At 56.4% G+C, this 25,268-nt stretch overlaps 4 protein-coding genes across 6 annotated transcripts; all 4 read left to right on the top strand.

Moving 5' to 3' along the window:
* The first annotated feature begins 102 nt into the window (after nt 1-102).
* On the top strand, nt 103-5,821 carry LOC122169219 (disintegrin and metalloproteinase domain-containing protein 32-like). The gene is made up of 20 exons (XM_042835188.1): nt 103-148; nt 226-290; nt 485-546; nt 725-803; nt 884-960; nt 1,031-1,187; nt 1,424-1,489; nt 1,724-1,795; nt 1,892-2,058; nt 2,165-2,246; nt 2,356-2,492; nt 3,079-3,265; nt 3,483-3,572; nt 3,790-3,988; nt 4,143-4,251; nt 4,499-4,682; nt 4,782-4,862; nt 4,983-5,100; nt 5,499-5,646; nt 5,719-5,821. Exons 1-20 carry the CDS (start codon nt 103-105, stop codon nt 5,819-5,821), a joined length of 2,229 nt encoding a protein of 742 aa, XP_042691122.1.
* A 110-nt stretch (nt 5,822-5,931) lies between these two features.
* Nucleotides 5,932-15,485, top strand: LOC122169220 (disintegrin and metalloproteinase domain-containing protein 2-like). Its single transcript, XM_042835189.1, has 27 exons — nt 5,932-6,464; nt 6,585-6,649; nt 6,850-6,911; nt 7,372-7,450; nt 7,692-7,768; nt 7,841-8,033; nt 8,158-8,214; nt 8,362-8,433; nt 8,689-8,855; nt 8,941-9,022; nt 9,132-9,268; nt 9,818-9,998; nt 10,113-10,202; nt 10,342-10,540; nt 10,679-10,787; nt 10,920-11,103; nt 11,338-11,418; nt 11,692-11,812; nt 11,891-12,044; nt 12,526-12,627; nt 13,007-13,414; nt 13,511-13,685; nt 13,869-13,934; nt 14,182-14,534; nt 14,629-14,710; nt 15,031-15,271; nt 15,400-15,485. The coding sequence occupies exons 1-26, from the start codon at nt 6,311-6,313 to the stop codon at nt 15,253-15,255; spliced, it is 3,675 nt and encodes a 1,224-aa protein (XP_042691123.1). The 5' UTR covers nt 5,932-6,310; the 3' UTR covers nt 15,256-15,271; nt 15,400-15,485.
* Nucleotides 15,486-16,404: 919 nt separating this feature from the next.
* Nucleotides 16,405-17,467, top strand: LOC122169212 (disintegrin and metalloproteinase domain-containing protein 9-like). Its single transcript, XM_042835177.1, has 4 exons — nt 16,405-16,662; nt 16,782-16,881; nt 16,972-17,116; nt 17,246-17,467. Exons 1-4 carry the CDS (start codon nt 16,588-16,590, stop codon nt 17,289-17,291), a joined length of 366 nt encoding a protein of 121 aa, XP_042691111.1. The 5' UTR covers nt 16,405-16,587; the 3' UTR covers nt 17,292-17,467.
* Nucleotides 17,468-17,993: 526 nt separating this feature from the next.
* On the top strand, nt 17,994-24,046 carry IDO2 (indoleamine 2,3-dioxygenase 2). 3 transcript variants are annotated; one of them, XM_042835263.1, is made up of 11 exons: nt 17,994-18,237; nt 18,984-19,079; nt 19,499-19,618; nt 19,717-19,835; nt 20,126-20,140; nt 20,663-20,762; nt 20,897-21,014; nt 21,230-21,281; nt 22,238-22,386; nt 23,107-23,248; nt 23,410-23,501. In XM_042835263.1, exons 1-10 carry the CDS (start codon nt 18,139-18,141, stop codon nt 23,244-23,246), a joined length of 1,008 nt encoding a protein of 335 aa, XP_042691197.1. In that variant the 5' UTR covers nt 17,994-18,138; the 3' UTR covers nt 23,247-23,248; nt 23,410-23,501. The 3 variants fall into 3 exon arrangements, with proteins under 3 accessions (XP_042691197.1, XP_042691198.1, XP_042691196.1); XM_042835264.1 differs by lacking the exon at nt 23,107-23,248 and having other exon boundaries at nt 18,002-18,237; nt 18,936-19,079; nt 23,410-24,046; XM_042835262.1 differs by lacking the exon at nt 23,107-23,248 and having other exon boundaries at nt 18,010-18,237; nt 23,410-24,046.
* The last annotated feature ends 1,222 nt before the right edge of the window (nt 24,047-25,268 follow it).

Genomic DNA, 25,268 nt, shown 5'->3' on the forward strand with positions numbered 1-25,268 from the left:
TGCTGCTTTTGGCCTTTCCGTTGGGGCCGTTGCTGGTGGAGCTGTTCTGTTGGGGCCGTTACCAGCAGAGCTCTGCTGGTTGCTGCTGAGCAGGCAGCAGCAATGGGGCCGTGCCTGATGTTGGGAGCTGCGCTGCTGGCTGTGATGTGTGAGTGCTCCCTGCAGAGGCTGTGGGGCTGTGTGGGGGCTGCTGGCTGTGATGCTGCTCTGCTGCTCTCTCCCCAGGTCCACGAGCGTTGTCACAGATCACAACCCCGCTGCAGCTGCCCCCCAACGTGACGGGGCTGTCGGTACAGTGCTCCCTTCCTACTCATGCAGGGGTGGGTGGGTGCAGTGGCTGGGCGATGGGGGTGATGTGCTGGTGGGTGAGGGGCTCTGCCAGCCCCTCAGGGAGTGTTGAAGCTGGTTGAGCTTCCATTATCTGCTCTCTGAGCTTGCTGTTCTGCTTATAATTCTCCCCTTCTCTGCTTTTCTGCGCTCCAAGGACAAGCTGTCCTACATCCTCACGGTGGAGGGGAAGCCATACACCATCCACCTTGAGAAGCAGTGAGTTGGACCTGCCCTGCTGTTCTGGCATGGGGCAATTCCCACCTGTGGGCACTGGGGTGGAAGGGGTGGGAGGTGCTTGTGGCTGCGGCCCCGATGGCAGCAGTTTGGGGTCTGCAACTTCAGTGGCAGTGTGGGATAACGCTTCAGTATTTGACTTAACACTCTTCTCCTGCAGTCTCTTTATACCTGAGGATTTTAGGATTTATGTGTCAGATGAGACAGGATCCTCGAAGGCTGATTTGACCCGTATCAAGGTAAGCTTGGGTTGTTATTATTTGGTGACCAGCACTTGAGACTCCCCAGCTCAGAAAGGGTTCCCTCTGCTTTGCCATAGGGCGACTGCTACTACCGTGGCTCCATCGAGGGCATCCCTGGTTCAGCAGTGACCCTCAGCACCTGTGCAGGGCTCAGGTATGGGCGCAGGGCTCTCAGGTAGGAGGTACCAGCCTGGCACTGCCGGTGGCACCGTCTCCCCCCTCAGGGGCCTGCTGCAATTCCACAACGCCAGCTTTGGGATCGAACCTCTGGGCTCCTCTCCCACCTTCGAGCATTTCGTTTATCGGCTGAGAAATGAGAACACGGCGGGGTTCCTGTTTGCTCAGAGCCACCCCAGGGCTGCAGGAAGAGGGATGCAGGAGGTGAGCGTGGGGCCGTGCCCTGTGGGGCTCTGAGCCTGGGCAGCCTGGATGGGCAGTGATGGCAATGGCTTGCAATGAGCTGCTGTGTGGTCACTGTGCTCCTGCCTCATCTAACAAGAGGAGCTGCTGAGCTGAGGTGGCTCTGCACATCATTGAGATTTACATAGCACAGCAAAGCTCAGGGACACAGTTCCTAGGGTGTAGGAATACAGAGCATCCAGCTGTTCTCTTTTCAGCCACCATCGGATGCAGCCCAGTTGCCCAAGTACATTGAGGTGTATGTAGTTCTGGACAAGGCTCTGGTAAGTCAGCAGCATCCGTTTCCTCCCTGTGTTTGCTCTGATTGTGCCATTTCCAGCTTCCACTAATTCGTGGCTTCCCTTTGGGGTGGTATTTGTGCTGAGGGTTTTGCAGGAAGGGAAGGTGGATGTTGGTAGCTCGCACTTACGTGATGGGCATAAGGAACACTTTAACATTGTCTTGTACAAGCCATGCTTTGCCCATTTTCATGCTGTTTTTCTCATGTTGCTTTTCAGCACAACTATTTGGGCTCAGACCAGAATGCTGTGACGCAGAAGATGATCCAGGTTTTCAATTTAGTGAACAGTGTAAGTTTGGCAGAGGCGCAACCCCTTGGGCTGACACAGAGGTTTAATTGCTCTGAGACCAAGGCGTGAGCAGCCACTGCTGCTGCTACGTTTCAGATCTTTAATCCCCTGAATGTGACCGTGGTGCCGTCCTCCCTGGAGCTCTGGATGCAGCAGAACAAAATCCCAACGGATGGAGCAGCAGATGAGCTTCTGCAGCGGTTCCTGCAGTGGAAGCAGTCGCACCTGGCTCTGCGGCCACACGACGTTGCCTGTCTGTTTGTGTAAGAACAAAACACCCCAATAACTGCAGATGAGCAGAACTCAGCCCACAGCTTCCAGCTGCGGGGCATCACAGGAAGGTCTGTACACAGAGCTGCTGTGTTCCAGGTACCGGGACCAGGCTGACTTCACAGTGGCAACATCTCCGGGCACGCTGTGCCGCAGTGGTGCATCTGCTGCTGTGGCCGTGGTATGGGGCTGTGCTATGGGGCTGTGCTATGGGGTCGTGCTATGGGGCTGTGCTGAATGGGGAGATGTGGCCAGGCCGTATCACAGCCAACAGCACTGCTCTCCTGCAGCTGCAGCACGCCGTGACTCTGGAATCGTTCTCCGTCGTCCTGGTGCAGCTGCTGGGGCGCAGCCTGGGCATGGGGTTTGATGATGGCCGGGGCTGCCACTGCCCCACACACACCTGTGTCATGGAATCGAGAGCACTGTGAGTGCCCGGGGGTCCCTGTGTTACAGATACCCCCAGCAGAGGGCTCTGCTGCAGATGTGGTGGTGGAGGTGGTGTAGGGATACCTGCTTGGGAAGGGAGGAAGGATAAATAGGGATTCGCTTTTGAAAATCAAAGCTTTATTTCTGAAAGCAAGAAATTCCTGAACACTGCCCAATCCCCATCAGAATCACAGAATGGCCAGGGTTGGAAGGGATCTCAAGGATCACGGAGCTCCAACCCCCTGCCACAGGCAGGGCCACCAACCTCCACATTTCACACCAGCCCAGGCTGCCCAGGGCCCCATCCAACCTGGACTTGAACACCTCCAGGGATGGACGGGGCATCACAGCCTCTCTGGGCAGCTGTTCCAGCCCCTCACCGCTCTCACAGCAAAGAACTTCCCCTGACATCCACCCTCAATCTTCCCTCCCTCAACTTCAAACCATTTCCCCTTGTCCTGCTGTCATCTCCCCTTTCCAAGAGTTGATTCCCTTCCTGTTTGTAGGCTCCCTTTAGGTCCTGCAGCCTTCAGCGCTGCACGGCAGTGGCGGTGCCAGCAAAAACGGCTCATCCTTTCTTTCAGACACATCAGTGGGACAAAGGCTTTCAGCAGCTGCAGCACTGCAGACCTGGAGCAGTTCCTGAGGCACGATGCAGGGCGCTGCCTCCTGCACAGCCCTCAACTGCGGGGCTCCTCCCCACGCCGTGCGCCCATCTGCGGTAACGGCGTGGTGGAGCAAGGCGAGCAATGCGACTGCGGCGGCACCGAGGTGTGCACTGCAGCATCTGCAGACAGAGCTGTGTGTTGTCCATGCAGAGCTGTGCAAGGCTGTGCTCGGATCCTGGCATCGATCTGACGGCAGCTTTGCGCACTCTGGCTTGATTCTCGTTGTGGGGGTGAAAAAGGGGAGAAAGTGTGATGATGAGATGTTCTTTGGGGGGGGATGGACAAAAATGGGGTGTAATGTGGTGCTGCTGTGTCCTCAGGCATGCTTGAAGGATAAATGCTGCACTAAAGGATGCATGTTTAAGCCAGGAGTGAAATGTTCCTCCGGGTTATGTTGTGAAGAATGTCAGGTAAGGCTCTGATCTTGTAACCATCATCGATCGTCGGAGAAATATCTTAAGGATGGAGACAAACTGCTGCTGCCCAATTGAGGTGGTTCCTGGGTGGGGATTCCCAGCTCAGCTCCCTTTAATTCTGGACGGATGTTACTGGGGGAGGTGTTATTGCTGGGGCTATGCAATGCCCCAAAGCCACGGGCTGCAGCCAGCAGTTGGTTTTTAATCCCAGTTCAAAGCTCCCAACACTCCATGCCGTCCCCCCGCCGACGCTCAGTGCGATCTGCCCGAGTTCTGCAACGGCTCCTCTGCCTCCTGCCCCCCTGATGTCTACGTGCAGGACGGGCACAGCTGTGAGCACAGCACAGGCTACTGCTACCACGGGCGCTGCCAGTCTGCTGAGCTGCAGTGCCAGCGGCTCTATGGGAGAGGTAGAGGCACCCAGCACAGCACTGGGGACCGTGGGTGGTGGGATGCTGGGTGGTGGCAGCGACTGGGGTTTGCATTCTGCTGTGTGCAACCTGAGGAAATAGGAAGCTGTTGAGGGCTGTGTGTGAAGAGCAAAGTTACTGGTAAAACGTGCAGGTTCGAGGAGCGCTCCCGTGGTGTGCTATGAGGAACTGAACAGCCAGAGGGACAGATTTGGGCACTGCGGGTACCACCCCCGGCACGGCTACAGGGCCTGTGCATGGAGGTAGGTGGCTGAAGAGGGGCACTTCCCTGCTAAAAGCACACAGTTGGGTTTAATTCGGGCTGTGCAGAGCAGTTAAGCATCAGTGCTGTAGTTGTGCTCAGCAGCAAACGCAGCGCTGCGTGTGTTCTCCTTGCCAGCACGGCAGCCCCTCTGCACACTGGTGCTGTGAACGATGCTGATGTTTCACCACGCAGTGTCTGTCCATATCCGTGTCCAAGCATCCATCTGATGCAGATTGATGTTCCAGGAACCTTCGCTGTGGCAAACTGATCTGCACCTACCCACACAGCGCCCCGCTGGAGACTGACGGCGCTGCAGTTGTTTATGCCCGGGTTCGGGAGCAGCTGTGTGTATCTCTGGATTTCCTGAATGCACCACCAAGGCAAGATCCCCTGCTGGTCCCACCGGGCACAAAATGCGGCTCTGAAATGGTAGGAAAATATTTGATCTGCATTTTTATTTAAAAATGCGTTGAAGATTTTGCTCCGATGTGGGGGGCTGAGCTGAGCACTCTGACTGTGATGTTCCAGGTGTGCATAAACAACACGTGCCACCCTCACTCCGTGCTGGGCTACGACTGCAGCAGTGAAATCCAATGCCACGGCCACGGAGTGAGCAACAGCGTGGGGCTGCGGGGGGATTCCCTACCCACACCATATCATGATGGGTGGCCCTGGGCAGAGCTGTGCCTGACCTGAAGACCCTCTGCTCCCCCCCCGTATCTCCCCCAGGTGTGCAATAACCGCCGGCACTGCCACTGCTATCCAGGATGGAAACCTCCCGACTGCCGTCAGCGTGGGTCGCGCCTCGGGGGCAGCGTGGACAGCGGTGTGCAGCTGCTGCGCAACAGTGAGTGCAGCAGTGTGGGGTTGTAGAACCATAGAACCGTAGGATCACAAGGTTGGAAACGACCTGCAAGATCATCCTGTCCAACCTCCCATCACCACTGCTACCACCAGCATTAAACCACATCTCGCAGCTCCTCATCCAGACGCCTTTTGAATGCTGCCAGGGACGGCGACTCCACCACCTCCCTGGGCAGCCATTGCAGTGCCTGAGAGAAAAAGTTCTTCCTCATGCAGGGCCACCAACCTCCACATTTAATACCAGCCCAGGCTGCCCAGGGCCCCATCCAACCTGGCTTTGAACACCTCCAGGGATGGACAGAGCATCACAGCCTCTCTGGGCAGCTGTTCCAGCACCTCACCGCTCTCATAGCAAAGAACTTAACGCTCTCTCTGCCCCAGGGCCCCACCAGCACCGGGCGAAGCAGAACGCGGCGAGGAAGGCAGGGTTACTGGCCGCCTGCTTGCTGCTGCCCGCTGTGCCCGTGGTTGTGCTGCTGCTGCTGCTTCGCCGGGAGCTGCGGATCCGTCAGATGAGGAGCGGAGAGCGGTGAGTGCGGGGCGGTGCGGTGCGGGGCTGAGCCGCTCCGTGCGCTCACATCTCCCTCTCTGTTCATCGCAGCATCGCCGAGGAGCGCAACGAGGACGCGGAGGAGGAGCAGGAGGAGGAGAAGGAAGGGGATGAAGAGGAGGGGAACGCGGCGGAGAGCAGCGGGAGCGAATAAAGCGTTGGGAGCACCGCGCGGCCGCGTCTCTGTCCTGGGGATGAGGGGGGGAGGGGGGATGGCACGGAGGGGCCGTTACAGTGGGGCCGTTACCGGAGGGCTCGCAGTATGGAGCTGCTCCTGGTGATGCTGCTGGCGATGCTGGACGTTCTGCGTGAGTCCGACCCTTTGCGGGGCTGTGTGGGTGGGGATCCCGGCTCGGAGCTCAGCCGCCTGGTGGCCGGTGGGCAGAGGGATGAGGATTTGGGGCTTTGTAAGGAGGAGACCTTGGGAGGACCCCGTGCCGGTTGGGTTTGCTCTCAGCAAATGTTGAGCTCTGCTGCTGGGGGTTGAGCTGCTTGAAGAGCCCTTCTGCTGCCTGCTGCAGTGAGCACGAATTGTGCTGTTGTGCCCAATGTGCAAAGTTCCATTCAGGGACAGCAGCACCGCGGCGTGGGGCAGAGCTGAGCTCCTCCTGAAGCAGATGTTGGCATGCAATAAACAGCGAGCATGGGCTCCATGAGCCCTGCAGGTGAGCTGACCTGGAGCCTCCAATCGCTCCCATTGCTCAGAGTTCATATGGCCAGGCTCGGGTCCAGCAAGCAATACGTGGACTTTGGTTTAACCTTCATAAAAGGTGCTGCATGGCTGCGAGGCAGAGCAGGTGAAGTTCTGCAGGCACAACCCATGCAAAGCTGCCTTTCCTGCTGCTCACCGACCCAACCGCAGCTCACAGGTGCCCACAGGAGGGGCTGTGATCACTAAACCCAGTTCATTTCTTTAGATTCACAAGTGCCTCTGCACATCACGGTTCCCCAGAGGGTGCTCTCAAACACAACTGGAGAGATGGTATGGATCAAACTGTTCTGTGTGTGTGTGTGTGTGTGTGCATGCCTACCAGTGCAGGGTGCAGCCCTTACAGTGCAGCTCTGGGAAGAGACCCTGAGCTGCCCCAGGGTGGGTGATGGAGTTGGCAGCATCTTCTGTAGCTGCTCCCTGTGTTTTGTTTCCCTTTCCTAATTCTTACTTTGCTTTTCTGCCCATGCAAGGACACGCAGTCCTACATCCTCTCAGTGGAAGGGCGGCCGTACACCATTCACCTCAAGCAGCAGTGAGTTCATTCCAACCTGTTCTTAAGTTCTTTACTATGAGAGAGCGGTGAGGGGCTGGAACAGCTGCCCAGAGAGGCTGTGATGCCCCGTCCATCCCTGGAGATGTTCAAGGCCAGGTTGGATGGGGTCCTGGGCAGCCTGGGCTGCTGTGAAATGTGGAGGTTGGTGGCCCTGCATGTGGCAGGGGGTTGGAGATTTGTGATCCTTGAGATCCCTTCCAACCCTGGCCATTCTGTGATTCTGTTTTGGCAATTCCAACCTGCTGCCACCCCCCCATGGCTGCGCTGGGGGCTGGGGCTGCTCCTGCCTGCAACTCCAATGGCAGCGGTTTGGGGTCTGCAGGGACTGTGGGCTCCATACACGTGCAGTGTGGCTGCAGCAGTTGGTTTGATCTGGGGAAATCCCAGATAAACATTTCTTTGGGTGTTTTCAGAGCGTTTTGCTGTATTTCTGTTCCAGGTTCTTTTTACCTGCTGATTTCAGCATTTACACATACAATGAGACAGGATCGTTGCGCTCTGATTCACCCTATATCAAGGTAATCTCAGCTAGCTTCTCTCCGTTGGCAGTTTGCAGGGTGGCCTTCCTGCTCGGTGCTTTCAGACTTGTCTCTCCTTATTACAGGAGAGTGGAGTTTCCCTCCTTTCTCCACTTTTTGGCATCCTAAACCATGCAGGAAGTGCTGGGGTGGAACAGAAAGCTGTCCATGCAGATACGCAACCAGAGCCAAAGTTGGGAAGGTTTGGGATGTGCTGAGGGTTCCCTTTGCTTTGCCGTAGGGCGACTGCTACTACCGTGGCTACATCGAGGGCATTCCTGGCTCAGCAGTGACCCTCAGCACATGCATGGGGCTCAGGTATGGGGCGCAGTGCTGCTGTGCTCAGTGCTGCCCGGCGCTGCTCACAGACTGACGCTGTGCCCCCTGCAGGGGCCTGCTGCAATTCCACAATGCCAGCTATGGGATCGAGCCGCTGGGCTCCTCGCCCTCCTTCCAGCACGTGGTTTATCCCGTGAGCACTGGGGCTGCAGTTGAGGCTCTGCTCCCACACGGCCACCTTGGGGTCAGCAGGGATGAGCTGGCAGCTGACGGCAGCTCTGACACAGCACAACCAGCTCTGAAAGTGAGTGCTGTCATTGGGACTGACCCAGCATCAACATCTCTGGGTCTGTCGGAGCTCAGCACCCATTACGTCTCAATTACATGGATAGATTAATTAACAGTGACCAGCTTTTTTTCTCCTCCAGCTACTGTCAAGGCACCGCAGAGAGGTGTTGCTCCATGTGGTTCTGGAAAGGAGTTTGGTAAGCCTGGTGCAGACGACTCCAGGCTGTGGTTGTCCTCTGCATTCCTGCAGAGCTTCGCAGTGGTCCCACATCTCTCTGTGCCCCCCCGTGGCCGTCAGCCCATCACAGCACGGCCAATAGCCACCGTGCATCCCTGTGTTCCAGTACAGGCACCTGGGGGACGACCAATACATCGTGTCACAGAAGGTGGTTCAGCTCATCAGCTTCCTCGACAACGTGAGTTTCACCTGTGCTTTGTGTGCTGCAGTGGGGAGTTCTGCTGGTTGGGTTCAGCTCGGCGCTGCTCGGCTTTGTCTCACGTTTGCTTTCAACCGTGCTGTGTCGGGATTACTCCCAGTCCCTAAAATCGCTTTGGTGCCGTGTTGTCCTATAACGAAACGCTCCACTGAGGGGCGGTGGTGCTCCGTGCGCAGAACGGCAGCGGGCTCTTCCCTGCCCGACATGAGGTCATCTCTGTCGTTGTGCATCCAGATGTTCAGCTCCCTGAATGTGACCGTGACGTTGTCCTCTATGGAGGTCTGGAGGTTGAGGAACAAAATTCAGACCACGGGGGCTGGAGAAATGGTGCTGCTGCGCTTCTTGGATTGGAAGAGGAGCAACGCAATCCTGCGGCACTACGTAGTGCCCTACCTGCTGATGTAAGAAAGCCACTGCCTTAGCAGTGAGCTGCTAAACCTTTGTGCTTTGGATCATTGGGCATTGCACAGAGCTGCTGTGTTCCAGGTACCGGGACCAGGCTGACTTTGTGGGTGCGACCTCTCCGGGGATGCTGTGCCGCAGACATGCATCTGCTGCTGTGGCCGTGGTATGGGGCTTTGCTATGGGGCTGTGCTATGGGGTCATGATATGGGGCTGTGCTGAATGGGGGGATGTGGCCAGGCCGTATCACAGCCAACAGCACTGCTCTCCTGCAGCTGCAGCACGCCGTGACTCTGGAATCGTTCTCCGTCGTCCTGGCGCAGCTGCTGGGGCGCAGCCTGGGCATGGGGTTTGATGATGGCCGGGGCTGCCACTGCCCCACACACACCTGTGTCATGGAATCGAGAGCACTGTGAGTGCCCGGGGGTTCCTGTGTTACAGATACCCCCAGCAGAGGGCTCTGCTGCAGATGTGGTGGTGGAGGTGGTGCAGGGGTACCTGCTTGGGAAGGGAGGAAGGATAAATAGGGATTCGCTTTTGAAAATCAAAGTTTTATTTCTGAAAGCAAGAAATTCCTGAACAATGCCCAATCCCCATCAGAATCACAGAATGGCCAGGTTGGAAGGGATCTCAAGGATCACAAATCTCCAACCCCCTGCCACACGCAGGGCCACCAACCTCCACATTCAACACCAGCCCAGGCTGCCCAGGGCCCCATCCAACCTGGCCTTGAACACCTCCAGGGGTGGACGGGGCATCACAGCCTCTCTGGGCAGCTGTTCCAGCACCTCACCACTCTCACAGCACAGAACTTCCCTCTGACATCCATCCTAAATCTGCTTGGGAAGGATAAAGGCTTCTCTATTGAAAAACAATCCCTTTTCTTTCCAAAATCAAGATGTTCCTGAATGCTGCCCAGTGCCACAGCAGTGGCGACGCCAAGGTCCACCCTTTCTTTCAGACGCATCGGTGGGGCAAAGACCTTCAGCAGCTGCAGCGCTGCAGACCTGGAGCAGTTCCTATGGCTAAACCCAGAGTGCCCCTTCCTCAGTGCCCTGCAGTTGCACCCCGACCCCAGAGCCGCCGTCTGCGGCAACGGCGTGGTGGAGCACGACGAGCAGTGCGACTGCGGTGGCGATGTGGTGAGAGGGATGGGGAATGGTTGTGGGGCTGGGATCCCTGCCCTGCTCCCTGACGGCAGGACGGGGGCGGCAGTCATCCTGCAGCGAGAGCAAAAGCTCATAGTGTGCTTGCAGGCGTGTGCCGCGGATGCGTGCTGCACTACGCAGTGCAAGCTGAAGCCCGGCTCGGAGTGTTCCTTGGGACTGTGCTGTGCAAAATGCCAGGTGAGACGGGCGAGTCCCTTCTGGGAGTTAAGGCAAGCATCACGCTGAACAAGGCTGAAACGCTGGGTGGGAGCCGGATGGACGGGATGAGGGTGCGGTGCTCACAGAGCCGCAGCCAGCAGTTGGTGCTCAATCCCAGTTCAAAGCTCCCAACACTCCGTGCCGTCCCCCCGCCGACGCTCAGTGCGATCTGCCCGAGTTCTGCAACGGCTCCTCTGCCTCCTGCCCCCCTGATGTCTACGTGCAGGACGGGCACAGCTGTGAGCACAGCACAGGCTACTGCTACCACGGGCGCTGCAAGTCTGCTGAGCTGCAGTGCCAGCGGCTCTATGGAAGAGGTAGAGGCACTTGGCGCAGTGCTTTTGGGGCCAGAACCCCCCCCACAACTGGGAACGGGTCCCTCTAACCTAAAGAACTGATCTATGCTAAACACAGCCGTGTTTAGCCGTTCTGTTCTGTTGCTTCCAAACTTCCAGGTGCAAAAAACGCCCCTCTGGCGTGTTATGAAGAAATCAACAGTCATCAGGATAGGTTTGGGCACTGCGGCAATCGGCTGCTGGATGGCTACCAGCCCTGCTCCTGGCCGTAGGTGTAACCCAGGGTGTTTGGTTGGTGCTTCCCTTTACTTCCCAAGCAACACTTCATGCAAAGATCTCACACTGCTGCGTTCTGCACACTGACTTTTCTTCCTCTGCTGTGCTCTAATGAATTTCTTAGGAATCTGGGCTGTGGAAAGCTCATCTGCACATACCCAAATCATGTCCCTTTCACCAAATTAAAGGGTGCCATCATTTATGCTCAAGTGCAAGAACATCTGTGTGTGTCTTTTGATGTAATGCATGCACCCAGTGAGGCAGATCCTCTCCTGGTTAAGGACGGCACAAAATGTGGTCCTGGAAAGGTAAGAAGTGTTCCCCAAGCTGGCCATTGCTCTATGAAAGATTCCTTGGTCTTAGGGATGATCAGTAAGCCAATGGCACAGGCAATAAGCAGAGACAACCTTTAAATTATACTGCAAAATAGCAGCTATTTCCAAAGCTGTTACACCCTGTGATCATGGGACATCATCAGCTTGATGAAGGGAGATAGAAAAGTGCCCAGCAGGGTTTTTTTTTTTTTCCTATTGTACTTGCAGGTGTGCATGAATGGCACGTGCCACCCACACTCCATTCTGAACTATGACTGCAATGCAGAGAAAAAATGCCATGGGCACGGGGTAAGTGACAGCAGTGCTGCTGGGGAGGCGATGCTGTGCTGCTCAGTGTTGAAGAGGAGCGAGAGGTTATTTCCAGGTGTTTGGGACTTGGCCAAACCTGGGGGGGTCCTCGTCCTCCAGAGTCATCATGCAGCAGCATGGGAGAAATCGAGTGAGACTATTTAATGTTCTAAGGCCAAAATTAAATGGGATGAAGGAACTTGGAGTATTTGCTCGTCTAGATTAGCGGAAAACTGGAAACGGAGAGTTTTCTTTTCACTCTGGCACTTGCAGGTGTGCAATAACAAGAAAAACTGCCACTGCCAGCCAGGCTGGAAGCCACCCCACTGCAGCACGCGGGGATCTGCGCTGGGTGGCAGCACTGACAGCGGGCAGCGGCTGCGGGAAATGGACAGTGAGTGCGCATAGAGCGGCCCCGAGCAGCCCCAGGGCTCTCAGCATCACCTGGGCTGCCGTGCGGTTCTGTCCCCAGGCCATGCCCCGAAGGTCTCTCCGAAGGATATGAAAAACGCGCTGCTGCTGAGCTTCTGCCTCCTCGTCCCCATCCTCATCTGCATCGTCATCCTGATCATGAAGTGGAGCCGGCTGATGCGGCGCTGTGCCAGGAGTGAGATGGAAGCTGCTGAGTGAGTTGACGTTGGGTGGGTGAGCAGGGATCGGTGGGAGCTCCTGGAAAGCTGTTGAGATCCAGAGGACATATTCCATGCCACCCAGCTGGCTGTCTGCAGAAAAGGCCTGGGAGAAATTGCTGGTTCCAAGGGAAAGGAAACTGTAGAAGGGGAAAAAGTTAGATGCAGGAGGAGCTACAGGTGTCACAGCTGGAAAGCAACACATCTGTCCCGCTGTGAAGCAGTGAGAGAGTGAGAAAGACAACGTGAGAGCAGGTCCAGGACAGGGCAGGCATCTTTGGTGTCCCTCGGGGCGTCACCGTGTGCTCCGTGACGGTGTCCCCAACCCAAAATAATGGGGCACAGATTTTGGGATGCACACGTTTTGGGAATGGAGATGTGATGGGGTCCGGCAGTCTGTCTGGCTGGAGGCGGAGTGTGAGAGCAGGGACCGGGCTGCGCTGAGAACCCCGTGCTGAGCCCCCATTTGTCCCTGCAGCTCCGCCGACGAGGAGATCAGCAGCATCGGGAGCAACGAGAGCAGCGGGAGCAGCCGGAGCAGCCGTGCGGGGATGGAGCCGGAGCCGGAGCGTGGCTCGGGGCAGCGCGCGGGGGATTGACGCGAGCAATAAAGACGTTGAAGCAACCGGCTGTCGTCGGGGCGATGCGGGCGGCTCTGGGGCTGGCGGTTCTGCTGGCGGTTCTGCTGGGAGGAGCGGCCCAGGGGCGGCCCCGCATCCGAACCTTCAGCATCCCCATCGCTGGCCGTCCCCGCACCGTGCGGCTGCGGCAGCAGTAAGCGGGGATGGCGGCGGCGAACGGGGGCGGCCCCGGCGGGGTGCGGAGCGGAGCGGCACCGCGGAGGGTCCGTCTGTTCTGTGCGCAGAGTTTTTCTCCCCGAGGAGGTCCGGATTTACACCGACGGCAGCGGCGGAGGCGAGCAAACCGAACTAGCGCATCTGGAGGTAACGGTGCGGCCGTGCGCTGCGCCCGACGGCTTTGGGTAGGGCTGGAGGGGACACCCGGAGCAGCAGCGGTGCAGTTTCCCTTCTGCACGGACGCTCTTTGAGGCCTCTTGCTTTCCTTGGGATGCTCTTCCGCCCCTGGGGAGCGCACGAAACCTCAGTTGACGGTGCTCTGAGGCCGGGAGGAGCGGCCACCAAATGCCGTCGGTTCGGTGCTCGTTCCTCGGAACCTGAGGGGATGGGACGGGACCACAGCGCTCAGCTCTGGTGCCCGGCGCTGTTTCTGCTCCCTGCTGCTCCCCACACAGCAGGCACCGAGCTGATGGTGCGGCTTCACTGCTTCCAGCGCGACTGTTTCTATGAAGGCTACGTGGAGGGTTTCCCAGGGTCACTCGTGGCACTCAGCACTTGCTCCGGGCTCAGGTAAGCTGCCCGCCCTGCTGTGACAGCAGGAGCACAGGCAAGGGGACCGGCAGTGCTGCAGCAGAGCCATTCCTGCCCTGCATCTTCACCTTGCAGTGGGATCCTGCAGCTCGCCAACACCAGCTATGGGATCAAGCCTCTGGAGGCTGCATCTGGCTACCAGCACCTCGTTTATCAGATGGAGGGGGAGAACGTGGGCACGCAGCCGCTGGGAGGAAGCAGCTCCCTCGCCTGGGCTGCAGAGGTGTCCCTACAACCATGGGATGGAGCGGTGAGCACAGCTCGGGGCAGTTTGCTTCGGTGCAGTGATGCCATAGACCTGGGAGATCTCCAGCTCTCTGCAGCTGGGTGTTGTTCCTGCATTTGTTCAGCACCTCAAATGTTAATGACTCCCCTTGTTAAAATGTGTGTGGGGATTTTTTGTTGCTGTTTAATTTGTTTTGTTCTTCTCAAGGCGAAGGAAGCTGTTCCTAAGTCCCCTCGGTATCTGGAGATGCACATCATTCTGGACAAAGCTCTGGTGAGTTCGCATCTTCTCCATCCTTAAATTGTTTTCCCTAGGAAAAACCTTCACAGAACATCAGGGGAAATGTGCACAGGGCTTGGCAGGCCCCAAGAGGTGGGAAGCAGCTCCCCTGGGCATGGAAAATGACACGGAATGGGTTGCAATGGGAGAGCTGCCCAGTGTGGGGGCAATGCGTGGTGGCAGCTCTGTGGGCAGACCCTGCACGGGGTGCCCCTGTGCCCTGCAATCTGTCATCTTTCAGTACGACTACATGGGAGCAGACAAATACGTGGTGACAACGAAGATGGTGCAGCTTTTCAGCTACGTGAACAGCGTGAGTGCATTCAGTTGGGTGGGAGAAGTGCTGCAGAGGGATGGAAAAGACCCCACACCAAAAGAGTGGGGAGCAAAGTTGCCCCGACCAGCCACTGTTTCTGCCTCTTTCCAGATGTTCGCTCGCCTCAACCTGACCATAGTGCTGACTTCCCTGGAGCTCTGGACAGAAAAGAACAAGATTCAAACCACGGGAGCTGCTGAAGAGTTACTGCAGAGATTTCTGCAGTGGAAAAGCACACATCGTACCTCGCAGCTGCAGGACATAACATTCCTGTTTGTGTGAGGAGGGGATGACTGGCGTGGGGATGACAGGAATAGGAGTGTTGGTGTAGTGCAGGGCAGCACCACAGGGCTCGGTCTGTGCTGTCCTCAGCTACAGGGAGCAGTCCTATTCCATGGGAGCATCCTCTGCAAGGAAGCTGTGCCTCAAGGACCGCGCTGGAGGAGTAGCTTTGGTATGGAGCCCTGTGTCCATGCAGGAATCCCTGTGCCTGGGCACAGCATTGGGCTGTGGGTGAGGGCTGCTGGCAGCAGGGATTGCTCTGCTGGGTGCTGAGCTGTGGTGTGGGGGCTTTGGGCTGGCGGTGCCCCACAGCTGCAGTGCCCTCGCAGTGCCCTCGTGCCACAACGCTGGAGATGTTCTCAGTGGCCGTGGCTCAGCTGCTTGGGCTCAGCCTGGGGATGAGCTACGATGACCCCGGGAGCTGCAGCTGTGTGGGAGCCACCTGCATCATGCAGAGCAGTGCAGTGTAAGGCTCCTGTCCTCCTAATGTAGCTTCTGCTGATGGGAAGGGCCGTGGAGCCCCGGCACACAGACCTCACCCTCTGCTTACAGTCACTCAGCTGGTGCCAAAGCCTTCAGCAACTGCAGCATAAGAGACTTGGAGCGTTTTCTCACCTCTGGAGAAGGGCAGTGCCTGCTGAACAGGCCACTTGTGAACGTGTCCTACAAAGCTCCAGTGTGTGGCAACAAAGTGGTGGAGCTGGGAGAGGCCTGTGACTGCGGGTCGGCGGAGGTGGGTGGTGAGCCCTGGTGGGAGCTGTGCCTGGGGAAGAGCCATGCCAGGAACCCCTGGAGCTCTGTCCATACATCCCTATGGGATCAGCATGAGCTCTCCTGACTGTCTGTGCTCGTTGCTTCCAGGAGTGCCGGCGTGATCCCTGCTGCACTGTGGGCTGTAAGACAAGGAAAGGGGTGCAGTGCCTGTCGGGGCCGTGCTGCTCCAGGTGCAGGGTGAGCCGTGCTGCAGCGGTGTTGCATTGCTTGTTTGCAAGACCTGTGTGCAGAGCACCCTAACAGGACCCTGTGCTGCTGCCTGTGGGTGTGCACTGTGCAAAGCTCTTCTCGTTCTGCCTCTTCCCACCAGTTTATGAAGAAAGGCACCCTGTGCAGAACTAGCTCTGAGGATGAATGCGAGCTGAAGGAGTATTGCAATGGCACCTCTGGGGCGTGCGCACCCAACCTGTGGGTCATGGATGGGCATCCCTGCAGGCAGAACACTGCCTTCTGCTACAGGGGGGTGTGCCAGACTGCTGACAAGCAGTGCCAGGAGATCTTTGGCAAAGGTGGGGCAGCATGCTGCTGGGGGAGCTGTTTTGCAGGGGGTATAAAGGGCCAAGAATCAAAACCACTGGGTGCAGCAGATGGTCCCAGTGATGACGCCCAGCTGCGAGGTGGGGTGAGGCTTTCTGGCAGTGATGATGTGTGTTTGCAGATGCCAAAAACGGACCCTTGGCCTGCTATGAGGAAGTCAATGGCCAAAGGGACAGAATGGGGCACTGCGGCTCTGATCACAGTGGTTACCACAGCTGTGCCTGGAGGTGAGGGCTGTGGAAATGCTTCTCTCCCGTGGCTGCGCTGAGCCCTCTTGTGTCAGAGAGCGACACAAAGAGGAGCAGAAGGGTGAGGGTGGTTTGCAAAGCCCTGTGCTCCTCGTGCCTGCAGTGATCTCCGCTGCGGGAAGCTCATCTGTGAGTACCTGGGCACTGTGCCCTTCACCAAGGAGAGGGCTGCCGTGGTTTACGTGCTGGTGCAGAACGTGCTGTGCGTCACGCTGGACTACATGCAGCCTCGCACAGAGAGGGACCCCATGCTGGTGAGGGATGGCAGCGTTTGTGACGACCGTAAGGTGAGCGGTGCTGAGGTGTGGGGTGGCTTCTGTGGAAAGGAGGAGATGTCAGAAGCATTTCTGCAGCAGTGGAGACCCAGGGGCAGTGGCTTTTCCATTGGTTGGATCCCAAACAAGTTGAGATCGATAGTATGAATGCCACTGAATGGGGTGAAGCAGGAGGTGGGTGTCCATCGTGTGCCGACTCTGTGCTTTAGGTCTGCATGGAACAGAAGTGTGTGTCTGCTGCTGCCTTGAACTACAGTTGTGACATAAGGAGAAAATGCCACGATCACGGTGTAAGTGACAGTGCTACGTGTGCTTGGTTTTGGAACCACTGTGTTCTCTGCAGCTTGCAGGCGTGAGGATGCATTCATGGTCAGCTGATAGAAATCATTTCTCTTCCTCTGCCACGCAGGTGTGTGACAGCAAAGGGGATTGCCACTGTGATGTTGGCTGGAAGCCCCCAGATTGCAGGGAGAAAGCGGAGTCACGGGGAGGGAGCAGTGAGAGTGGTGGTGAGCAAGGAGGGCTGTGAGTGCAGGAGGGGCTGTTTCCCCTCTGTTTCCCCTCTGGCTGCTGTGGGTTGAAGGAGTTGTCCCTTGCAGAGCCCTGGAACAAGAGTTCACTGAAGACATGGCAGCTTCTCACCTTGTGTCTCAGTGTGCCCATCCTCCTTGGGCTCATCTTCGTGGTGATAAAGAGAAAGGAGCTGAAGCAATGTCTGTCCACAGAGCAGCCACAAGAAGAGAAGTGAGCCTGCTCCCCTCCATGGGGTGTGGGTGGCAAGAGGGGCAGAGCCCAGAGCTTGCCATTGGCATGAGGAGGGGAAGGCAAGTGCTGTTTGGCACTTACAGGAACCCCCTTCTGCTCCCACTGTAGGTTTGAGGAAAGCACTGACAAGGAAAGGAGCACAATGGATGCATAGCAGCACAGCTGGAAAGGCCTTTAAGGATCTTGCCCAATTCGTGGGTGTCTGTGATGATCTTCTGAATGGAGGCAGCAGCAGCAGCAGCATGGACCCCTGGGCAGGGGGCTGGAGTCTGTGTGAGGGACACTGAAAGGCCTCTGTCCCACTGTTGTGTCCTTGTGTGTGTTGTTCAATAAAAGGTATTTCTGGTGCCTGAGGTCTGTGATCCCTGCAGGGCAGGGCAGGGTGTAGGTGCTCCCTTCATACATTACTTCTGCTCTCATCCCCCCCGGAGCAGTTGCCATGGGAAGAGCATGCCATCCACTAATGCACATTTAATCAAGCATTACAGCCTTGTGCTTTGACAGCAGGAATTTAAAGACAACCTCAGCTCGTGTTCGGCCATTAAGAAGTTAGCTGGAAATGCAGATTAATCCTCAACCTACATGAAATGTGACTCTGGGAGCTTTGCTCCCTGCTATGCAGCACTTACTGCACGGCAGCAGCTTCAGCCATGTCTCCCCTTAATTTACCTTGGCTGCACCGAGGCTGTTATGAGAACATAAATTAGCAGCACTGTGCAAACCCAGGGCTCAGGACTCAATTGGTGCACACACCACTCCCCCAAGGGACAAAATCCCCAGTCCTGGAGGGAGGACACCACTGGGGTGCCATGCTGGAGCTTCTCCCCATGTCCCCATACTCACAGCCCCATCCCTGCTGCAGGGGCTGGAGCTCAGCACTTGCTTATCAGCAACCTTTACTCGTGTTTGCTCAGCCCCTCCGGCCACAGGCACCCCCCCCCCAGGCCAAGGTTCGGGGCTGGCTCAGCACAAAGCAGGGCAGCAGAGTGTCCCAGCTGGGGATGGAGGCCGGGGACGGGAAGGAGGAGAGCCTACAGCCCATGGCACTGAGCCGCTTCCAGCTCTCCGAGGAGTACGGCTTCCTTCTGCCCAACCCTCTGGTAGGACACAGCCGTGCCCTCGGGTCTGCGTGCTAAAGAGAGTCGGGGCAGATAAAAGTAAAGGCAGATATTGGGGTTGGTGAGCGCTGTGTTGGTTGGGCTGCCACTCAGCACTGCTTTACAGTAGTTTACAGAACCAACGAGGAATGCATGCGAGATTTTGGCTTAGGCAGATTCATAGGACAAATTCCTCGCTTTAAAAATGACGACGCTGGCTGCAGCAAACGGCACAGGGGGAGAGGAGCAGGAGCTTTGCAATTCAGATAGCGGCTGTGGATTTACGAGGAGGGAATTTAGATGGCAAATCTCCTGCGCTACAAGCGGTGCCATTTGTCACCAGGCGCAGCTTACAGCAGGAGCTCTCAGGGACAGGCAGACAGTTGTGTATCGGCCATTAGTTCACAATCACAAGGGCTGGTATTACAAGTGGAGGAACCAGACACGAGCCATTAGCTGCAAATCTGAGGGCTGGATGGGTGCTCCTGTCCCTTGCCACAGAACCTTTCCCCATGCAGTGGAGCACTGCCCTGTGCACACCTGGCACTGCCACTGTGCTCCCTTTCCCCGACCTGCAGCTGCTTTGCACCAGGATGAAGCAGCTGTGTTCAAGTGCAGACTTGATCTCCCAGCCCTCTGTGCCCTGAGCAGGATCAAGCTCCCAGCCTCAGAAAGGACCTGTGTATCTCTCTGGTCCCCAGCATGTGATGTGCTGATGCCTGATGCTCTCCCTCCTGCCGTCTCCCCAGACAGAGCTGCCACCTTCCTACAGCCCTTGGATGGACATTGCCCAGGAGCTGCCCCAGCTGATCGCCAGCCACCAGCTCCGTGCACGCATCCACCAGGTACATGTCACTGCATCTGGCTTTGGAGTGCTCTTAAACTTCAATCTGATGCAGCTGGGTCTGCAAAGGTCAATGCAAAGCAAACCAACAGTGCTCTGACTGGGTCAGGTTAGCACCGGTCACTTTTGTGCCTGCAAAAGCAAAGCCTTAATTTGGCATAGAGCTAACTCATTGCACAGCTGCTGAGACACCTCACGGTGCAGGGCAGTGAGATTCCAAGGGTTACCAGGGTTCATCACATGTAACCCAACCAGTTCCATCAACAGCAAACCCTGAAGGGGTGGGAGGAAAAGAACAGATATCCACAGGGAGAGCATAGGGCTGGGGGTGTGCAAGGCGAGGTGCCAGGAGGGCACTGCTGGGCTGGGAGCACACAAGGCACATGTGCTGCCCATTGCTCGTGAGGGTCTCTCTGTCAGATGCCACAGCTGAACACTCAACACCTCCAAGGACGAGAGGAGCTGCACCTGGCTCACCTGGTGCTCAGCTTCCTCACCATGGGCTACGTCTGGCAGGAGGGCGAGGAGGGCAGCATGAAGGTAACATCAGCCCCTGCTCTCTGGGGGCCACAGCCTTCCTGCAGGGGTGATGCCAGAGCTGATGTAAAGCCCCATGCTGTGCTCTGTGCCCCCCCCAGGTGCTGCCCCGCAACCTGGCCGTCCCCTTCTGGGAGGTGTCACAGGCCCTGGGGCTGCCCCCCATCCTCACCCATGCAGACTTCATCCTGGCCAACTGGAGGAGGAAGGATCCCAGCGGGTAACCAGGCGAGAGTGGCTCCTGTCCAGCACAGAGCTCCCATCACAGCCAGAAACCATTTGGAACCACCACAGCCTGGGGCTGACCCATGGCTGAGAGCCAGGGAAGGGTTTTGCCCCACGGTACCTGTGGGGGCAAGTGGCCAAAGGCTGGACCTCCCACTGGCAAGCGACCCTGTTTGCATCCTATGCAGCACAGCCCACTGCTAGAACCGTTTATAACATCTCTCTATCTCTCTGCTTCTCCCCCTTTTCATGTGTATTTGCTGTCGATGCTCAAAATGCCTCCAGGCCTCTGGAAATTAAGTAAGTATTTAAGATGCTTATTTATTTTCTAACAGCATTAGTTTTGTTTGTATTGGCATAGTGCTCCCACACTGCAGGGCTCTGCTGGGTTAAATCTCTCTCACCCAGTGAGAGAAACAATTCAGTCCTTGGCACACAGACACCACTGCAACAGCAGCAATGCACCATGGCAGAACCACTGCAGCTCCAACCTCTGCAGAGCAGTGCTACCAGGGAAGGGTTTAGGATCCCTCAGAGGCAGAGCAGAGCATTTCCCTGCCTACCTGTGCTTGAAGAGTGGGACATTTTGCACCTGGAAGATTTTTCCCCCCAAGGATTGAGCCATGCTCTGGCCCAGCATTGGAGCAGGCAGCTGCACACCGAGTCCTGTGCAGATCCTCCAAACCATTCACCCATTTCTAGGATGCAGCAGTGCATTGGTGCTCAGTGCAAACTGCTGCAGCCCCTGAGCGCAGCACACACGTGGTGTCTGGGCTGGAGACAGGCAGGGAAACAGGGAAACAGCTGCTGGCTGCCCTGCAGGAACCTGGAGCCCATCATATCACTGCCTGGGGGAGAGAGCCTGCGCGGATTCATCCTCGTCACACTCCTGGTGGAGAAAGCAGCTGTGCCTGGCATCAAGGTAGGGTGCTGCAAGCCCTGCAACCACCTGACCCCACAAGTATTCAGGGCACAGGCTCTCTAGGTAAGTAGGGTGCATTTCCCTCCACCCATCTTAGCCCATCACTTCACGCTCTCCTTCTCTGCTCCTTGCAGGCCACCATTCAGGCCATTCACGCCCTCCAACACTTTGATGATGAGCGCCTGCACCGAGCCCTGCAAGAGCTGGCAGAAGCCATTGGAGACATGGACAAAGCCCTGCAGCAGATGCACGGTACCAGGAATGGATGCACAGTAACAGCAGCCTGCACCCTCAGGGCTCATTGGATGCATGGTGTAAACGCACTGTGCTTTTGAGCACCTCACCAAGCCCTGCTCTGAGGGCAGAGCAGGGTCCCCTGTGCTCAGGGAGCCCACAGGAAGCATTGCTGCAGGAGCCACCACCTGCATTTTCCCCACAGTAACACCTCTGGTCTAATTTCCACCTAGATTACGTGGATCCAGCAGTATTTTACACCGTGATCAGGATCTTCCTCTCTGGGTAAGTGGGGTGCATTTCCCTCCACCCACATCACCTGCTCAGAGCAGCAGAGCACAGCGCCGTGGCTTTGCTGTCCCTCAGCTCCTCGCAGGGCTGCCAGCATCACAATCCTCTCTGCTCTTGGCCTTCTCAGAAGTTTTCTATTTTTATTTCTGTTCAGCATTTCTCAGCATTCCTAAGTCAAAAGGCTCCATGCATCCTGATGATGTTTCTTTCATTTTATTTTTTTTTTAATCCAAGCTGACCTTGTCATGATGGTCATCAGCCTGGAAAAACATGTCTCTGAATTCCCTTCTGCTTATAAGTACTTCCCACTAGTAAAGGCTACTATAAATACATCCCTGGGAGAACTAAAAATATTAAGGTATTCGATAATGAATCTATTTTCTCTGCAATTTGAGCAAAATCTGCTCCTGCAGTCAAACAGCACCAGCAGCCAACGCCGAAAGCTCCATGAAACAGTGCATTCTTCAGGAGGTCAGGAGATATTTTTGTGCCAGGCACATTATGGCTCTGAAATTATAACTCCTCTCTCCATTTGCAGGAGAGCATTTATCCATTTTTGCACAAGCAGGGTGACACGGCTGTGAGTTAATGGCGTGCAGAGGGGGGAGGCAGCAGAGCAGCTCAGTTCCTGGCCTTGCTAGGGATGAACATCTTTCATGAGAGGGAGGAAATCACATTCTGGGCTCGTTCTCTGCTGAAATAAAGGCAGTGGATGAGGATGCAGCCCCGGGGCTCATAACAAAACACACCATTATGGTTTTCTCCCTGCACCGTGACCTTGCAGTGCACCTTGACGTGCTGTTTATTCCCGAATTTATCTTGCATATGAGGACAGCTCTCAGGGTGCAGTGATGCACGGCTGGGGGCAGGAAGGCAGCACTTCATCTACCAGCCCAGGGTCACTCCTGCAGCCCAGCACTGGTTGTGCTGACCTGTCCATGTCTGTGCAGCTGGAGGGACAACACGGCCATGCCCCACGGGCTGCTCTACGAAGGAGTCTCCGAGCAACCCATGGCGTTTTCAGGAGGCAGCGCAGCACAGAGCTCCGTGCTCCACGCTTTCGATGAGCTCCTGGGGATTCAACACAGCCAGGAGAGCAGTAAGTCCAACACTTCTCCCTTTTCTCAGGGGCTGCACAGAACCAACCCGCTGCATTGCCCGTTGCGCAGCTCCCGTTGTGCCTACAGCAGGTACAGCAGCCCACCTTGCCCTCCAAAACCCTTCTGCTGCCTCTGGCTGTCCTCAGTACATAATATGAGGAAGTCCATAAACCAGGCTCTGGCACACTTCCGTGCTGCTATAAATTCCCGGAGGAACAGACTTTGTTTTTTTGCACGTCAGCTCTTTGCTGAGGTTATATATGGGTACAGAGCTGAGGAGAGGAGCACGCCAGCACCCTGCCAGTAACTGAGCTCATCCATTCACATTGCTCTGCCCACACCAGAAAGTGTTTATCAGAAATTAGCAAAGCTGGCCTAATAGCAAATAATGCACAAATGCCGAGAGCAAAGGCTAAAATCTGCCTTTTAGGGTTAAAGCCGACACTAATGAAGCCCTGACCTAATAAGGGTTTGCTTCTCAATTAATTTAACGCATTCAGAAAGAGCTGAGGACAAGAGGCTGCGCAGGGATCTTGCTGATACTGAAGAGCAGAACTCAGTGCCAGGGGCAGAAGGGAAAAGCCAGCAGGAAGCTGGTTTGGGGTTTTGGGGTACCCCATAGATCCTACAGCTGTGGGGCCCAGCACAGCCCTCCAGCAAGGCTCAGCCCCTGCATGCTCCTGTGCTCAGGGATCTGAAAGGTGAAACCTTTCCCATAGGCATCCAGGAGAAGGAGGAGAGGGCAGGGGAAGTGCCAGCAAACGTCAACTTCTTGGAGGGCATTTGCATTGAACTTTGGACAGGGACTCATCCTTCTGCATCTCCTCTTCCCTTGGATTTACATCACACCAACTCCTAAAGGTTCTCCTGTGGTTTAACATTAACTTTTCTTTTTTTCCACCCCTCCTAAAGCATAGGCAGGCCTTCCAAGGGCAAACAAGAAGGGGAAAAGCAATCTAATATTCCCACCTACAGAAAGGCCTCTTCTCATTTCTCCCAACGTCTCTGCTGGTGTTTTGCAGCCACGTTCCTGCACAGGATGAGGGACTACATGCCCCCTCCCCACCGTGCCTTCATCAGGGACATCAGCCAGGCTCCCTCCCTGCGGCAGCACATCCTCAGCTCTGCAGACCCGCGGCTCCGTGAGGCGTTCAACCACTGCATCACAGCACTGGTGGACTTCAGGTCCCACCACATCGCCATCGTCACCAAGTACATCGCTGTGGCCAAGGCCAGGGCAGGGCAGGAGGAGGCTGCTTCCATTGGCAAGCCCCCAGTTGCACTGGAGGCCAAGGGAACCGGCGGGTCACACATCTTCATCTTCCTGAAGAGCGTCAGGGACAGCACCAGACAAGGGCTGATCAGTGTCTGATGGCACAGTGCTTGCTGCACCTTTCTGCTCGTGCAGGTCTCAGCTCACTCCTCCCCACTGCATCCTTGCCTGCTCTGCAGCATCTCTTCAGGATTTCATGATTCCACGCTGCTCTGAAACACGAGCCTGCCTGGGGGAGGAGAGTGCTGCCATCCATCACCCCAAAGCACACAGGGAGCGTCAACCCAAGGCACCAGCAGGATTGTGCCACCCGATGGCCTCTGTGACATTGGGACTCTGCTGCAGGAATAACACAGCCTAATAAAGCTGCAGCTTCTAGGGACGAACCGTGCTGCTGGGCTCGTTAAGGGGCGATTCCCAGGTGCTCATCTGCCCTAGAACTCCTCCAAGAAACCCAAACACGCTCCCCCGGCTGAGAGCCCGCTGCCATCACGAGGTGGCAGCAGAAAGCTGCTTTTCTCCCGGTGCCGTGCAGCCGCCTGGGTGCGAGCTGCCAACAGCATCACCGGTAGCCCAGGAAAAAGGGGGGAGTGGAAGGGGGGAAGAGAGCAGATGAAACAAAACATTAGTTTGCACTTCGGGAGTGCTGACTGCTCCAGCAGATTGCAGGACAGCGTTTCCCACCGTGACCCAAAGCCTCTGACACCCAGACCCGGCATCTTTTGGGCACAGACCCTCCTGCCTGCACAGCAGCAGAGCACAGTATTGCAGTGCTGGGACAGGGCACCATTCTGAGCCCAGGGGGTCCCAGCAGCCACGGGTCACAGGCAGCTAGCTGCACTGCAGGTCACCAGGAGTGAGATACAGTGATTCTTGTGGCCCTTTTCAACCCAGGATACTCCATGGCTCCATGATGCCTGGGCTGGAAACAGCAAGCTGTCCAGCCTACGAAATAGGGCTCTGATTGCCTTGCATTTCATTATTACTTCTGTGTCAGACAGTTTTGCTTACTGCAATGCCTGCTTCCAGGCTGAGTAACAGGCAGAAACCTTAAACAGACGTTGCAGCCACAGCCGGACCACAATTACTCACAGGGTGTCTGCTGGCAGGCACTGACTGCCCTGTCACTGCAATGCTCCAATCATCCAGAGCCAGCTGGGATGGGGAGTGCAGAATTGTTCCCCCCGGGGCTGCACACAGAGCTGCAGCCCTGTATGTCTGCAGAAATTCTCAGCTACACCCTGTGCACCCCTTCCCCAACCCAGGCTGCAGGATGGGGGGGAACACGCAGCCACATCAGTGCCAAGATGGCTGGGAAAGCTTTTTCTACAATGCCTGCTGTTCAATTGGCCTGGCTTCACCAAGAAGCCCCAGATTCCCCAGCATCTCAGGGGAAATCAGGCCATGTACATCCATGCTTTGTCTGCCTGGGTCTGCTGGCACAGCCACCAGAGACAGATTTCACACCCAATCAGTGTCTCAGTGCAAAAATAGCGCTGGCAGTGCCACTTCTCCTGCACTATCAGAAGAAAGTCAAGGTCCTTTGAAATGAGGCTTCATTCCCATAAGGGCAACAAAAAGCTCAGCACACCGGAGCTTGAATTGTTA

This window comes from Centrocercus urophasianus, unplaced genomic scaffold, assembly GCF_019232065.1.
Source record: "Centrocercus urophasianus isolate 14NV4802_14NV808 unplaced genomic scaffold, USGS_Curo_1.0 seq_50, whole genome shotgun sequence".
Lineage (NCBI taxonomy): Eukaryota > Metazoa > Chordata > Aves > Galliformes > Phasianidae > Centrocercus > Centrocercus urophasianus.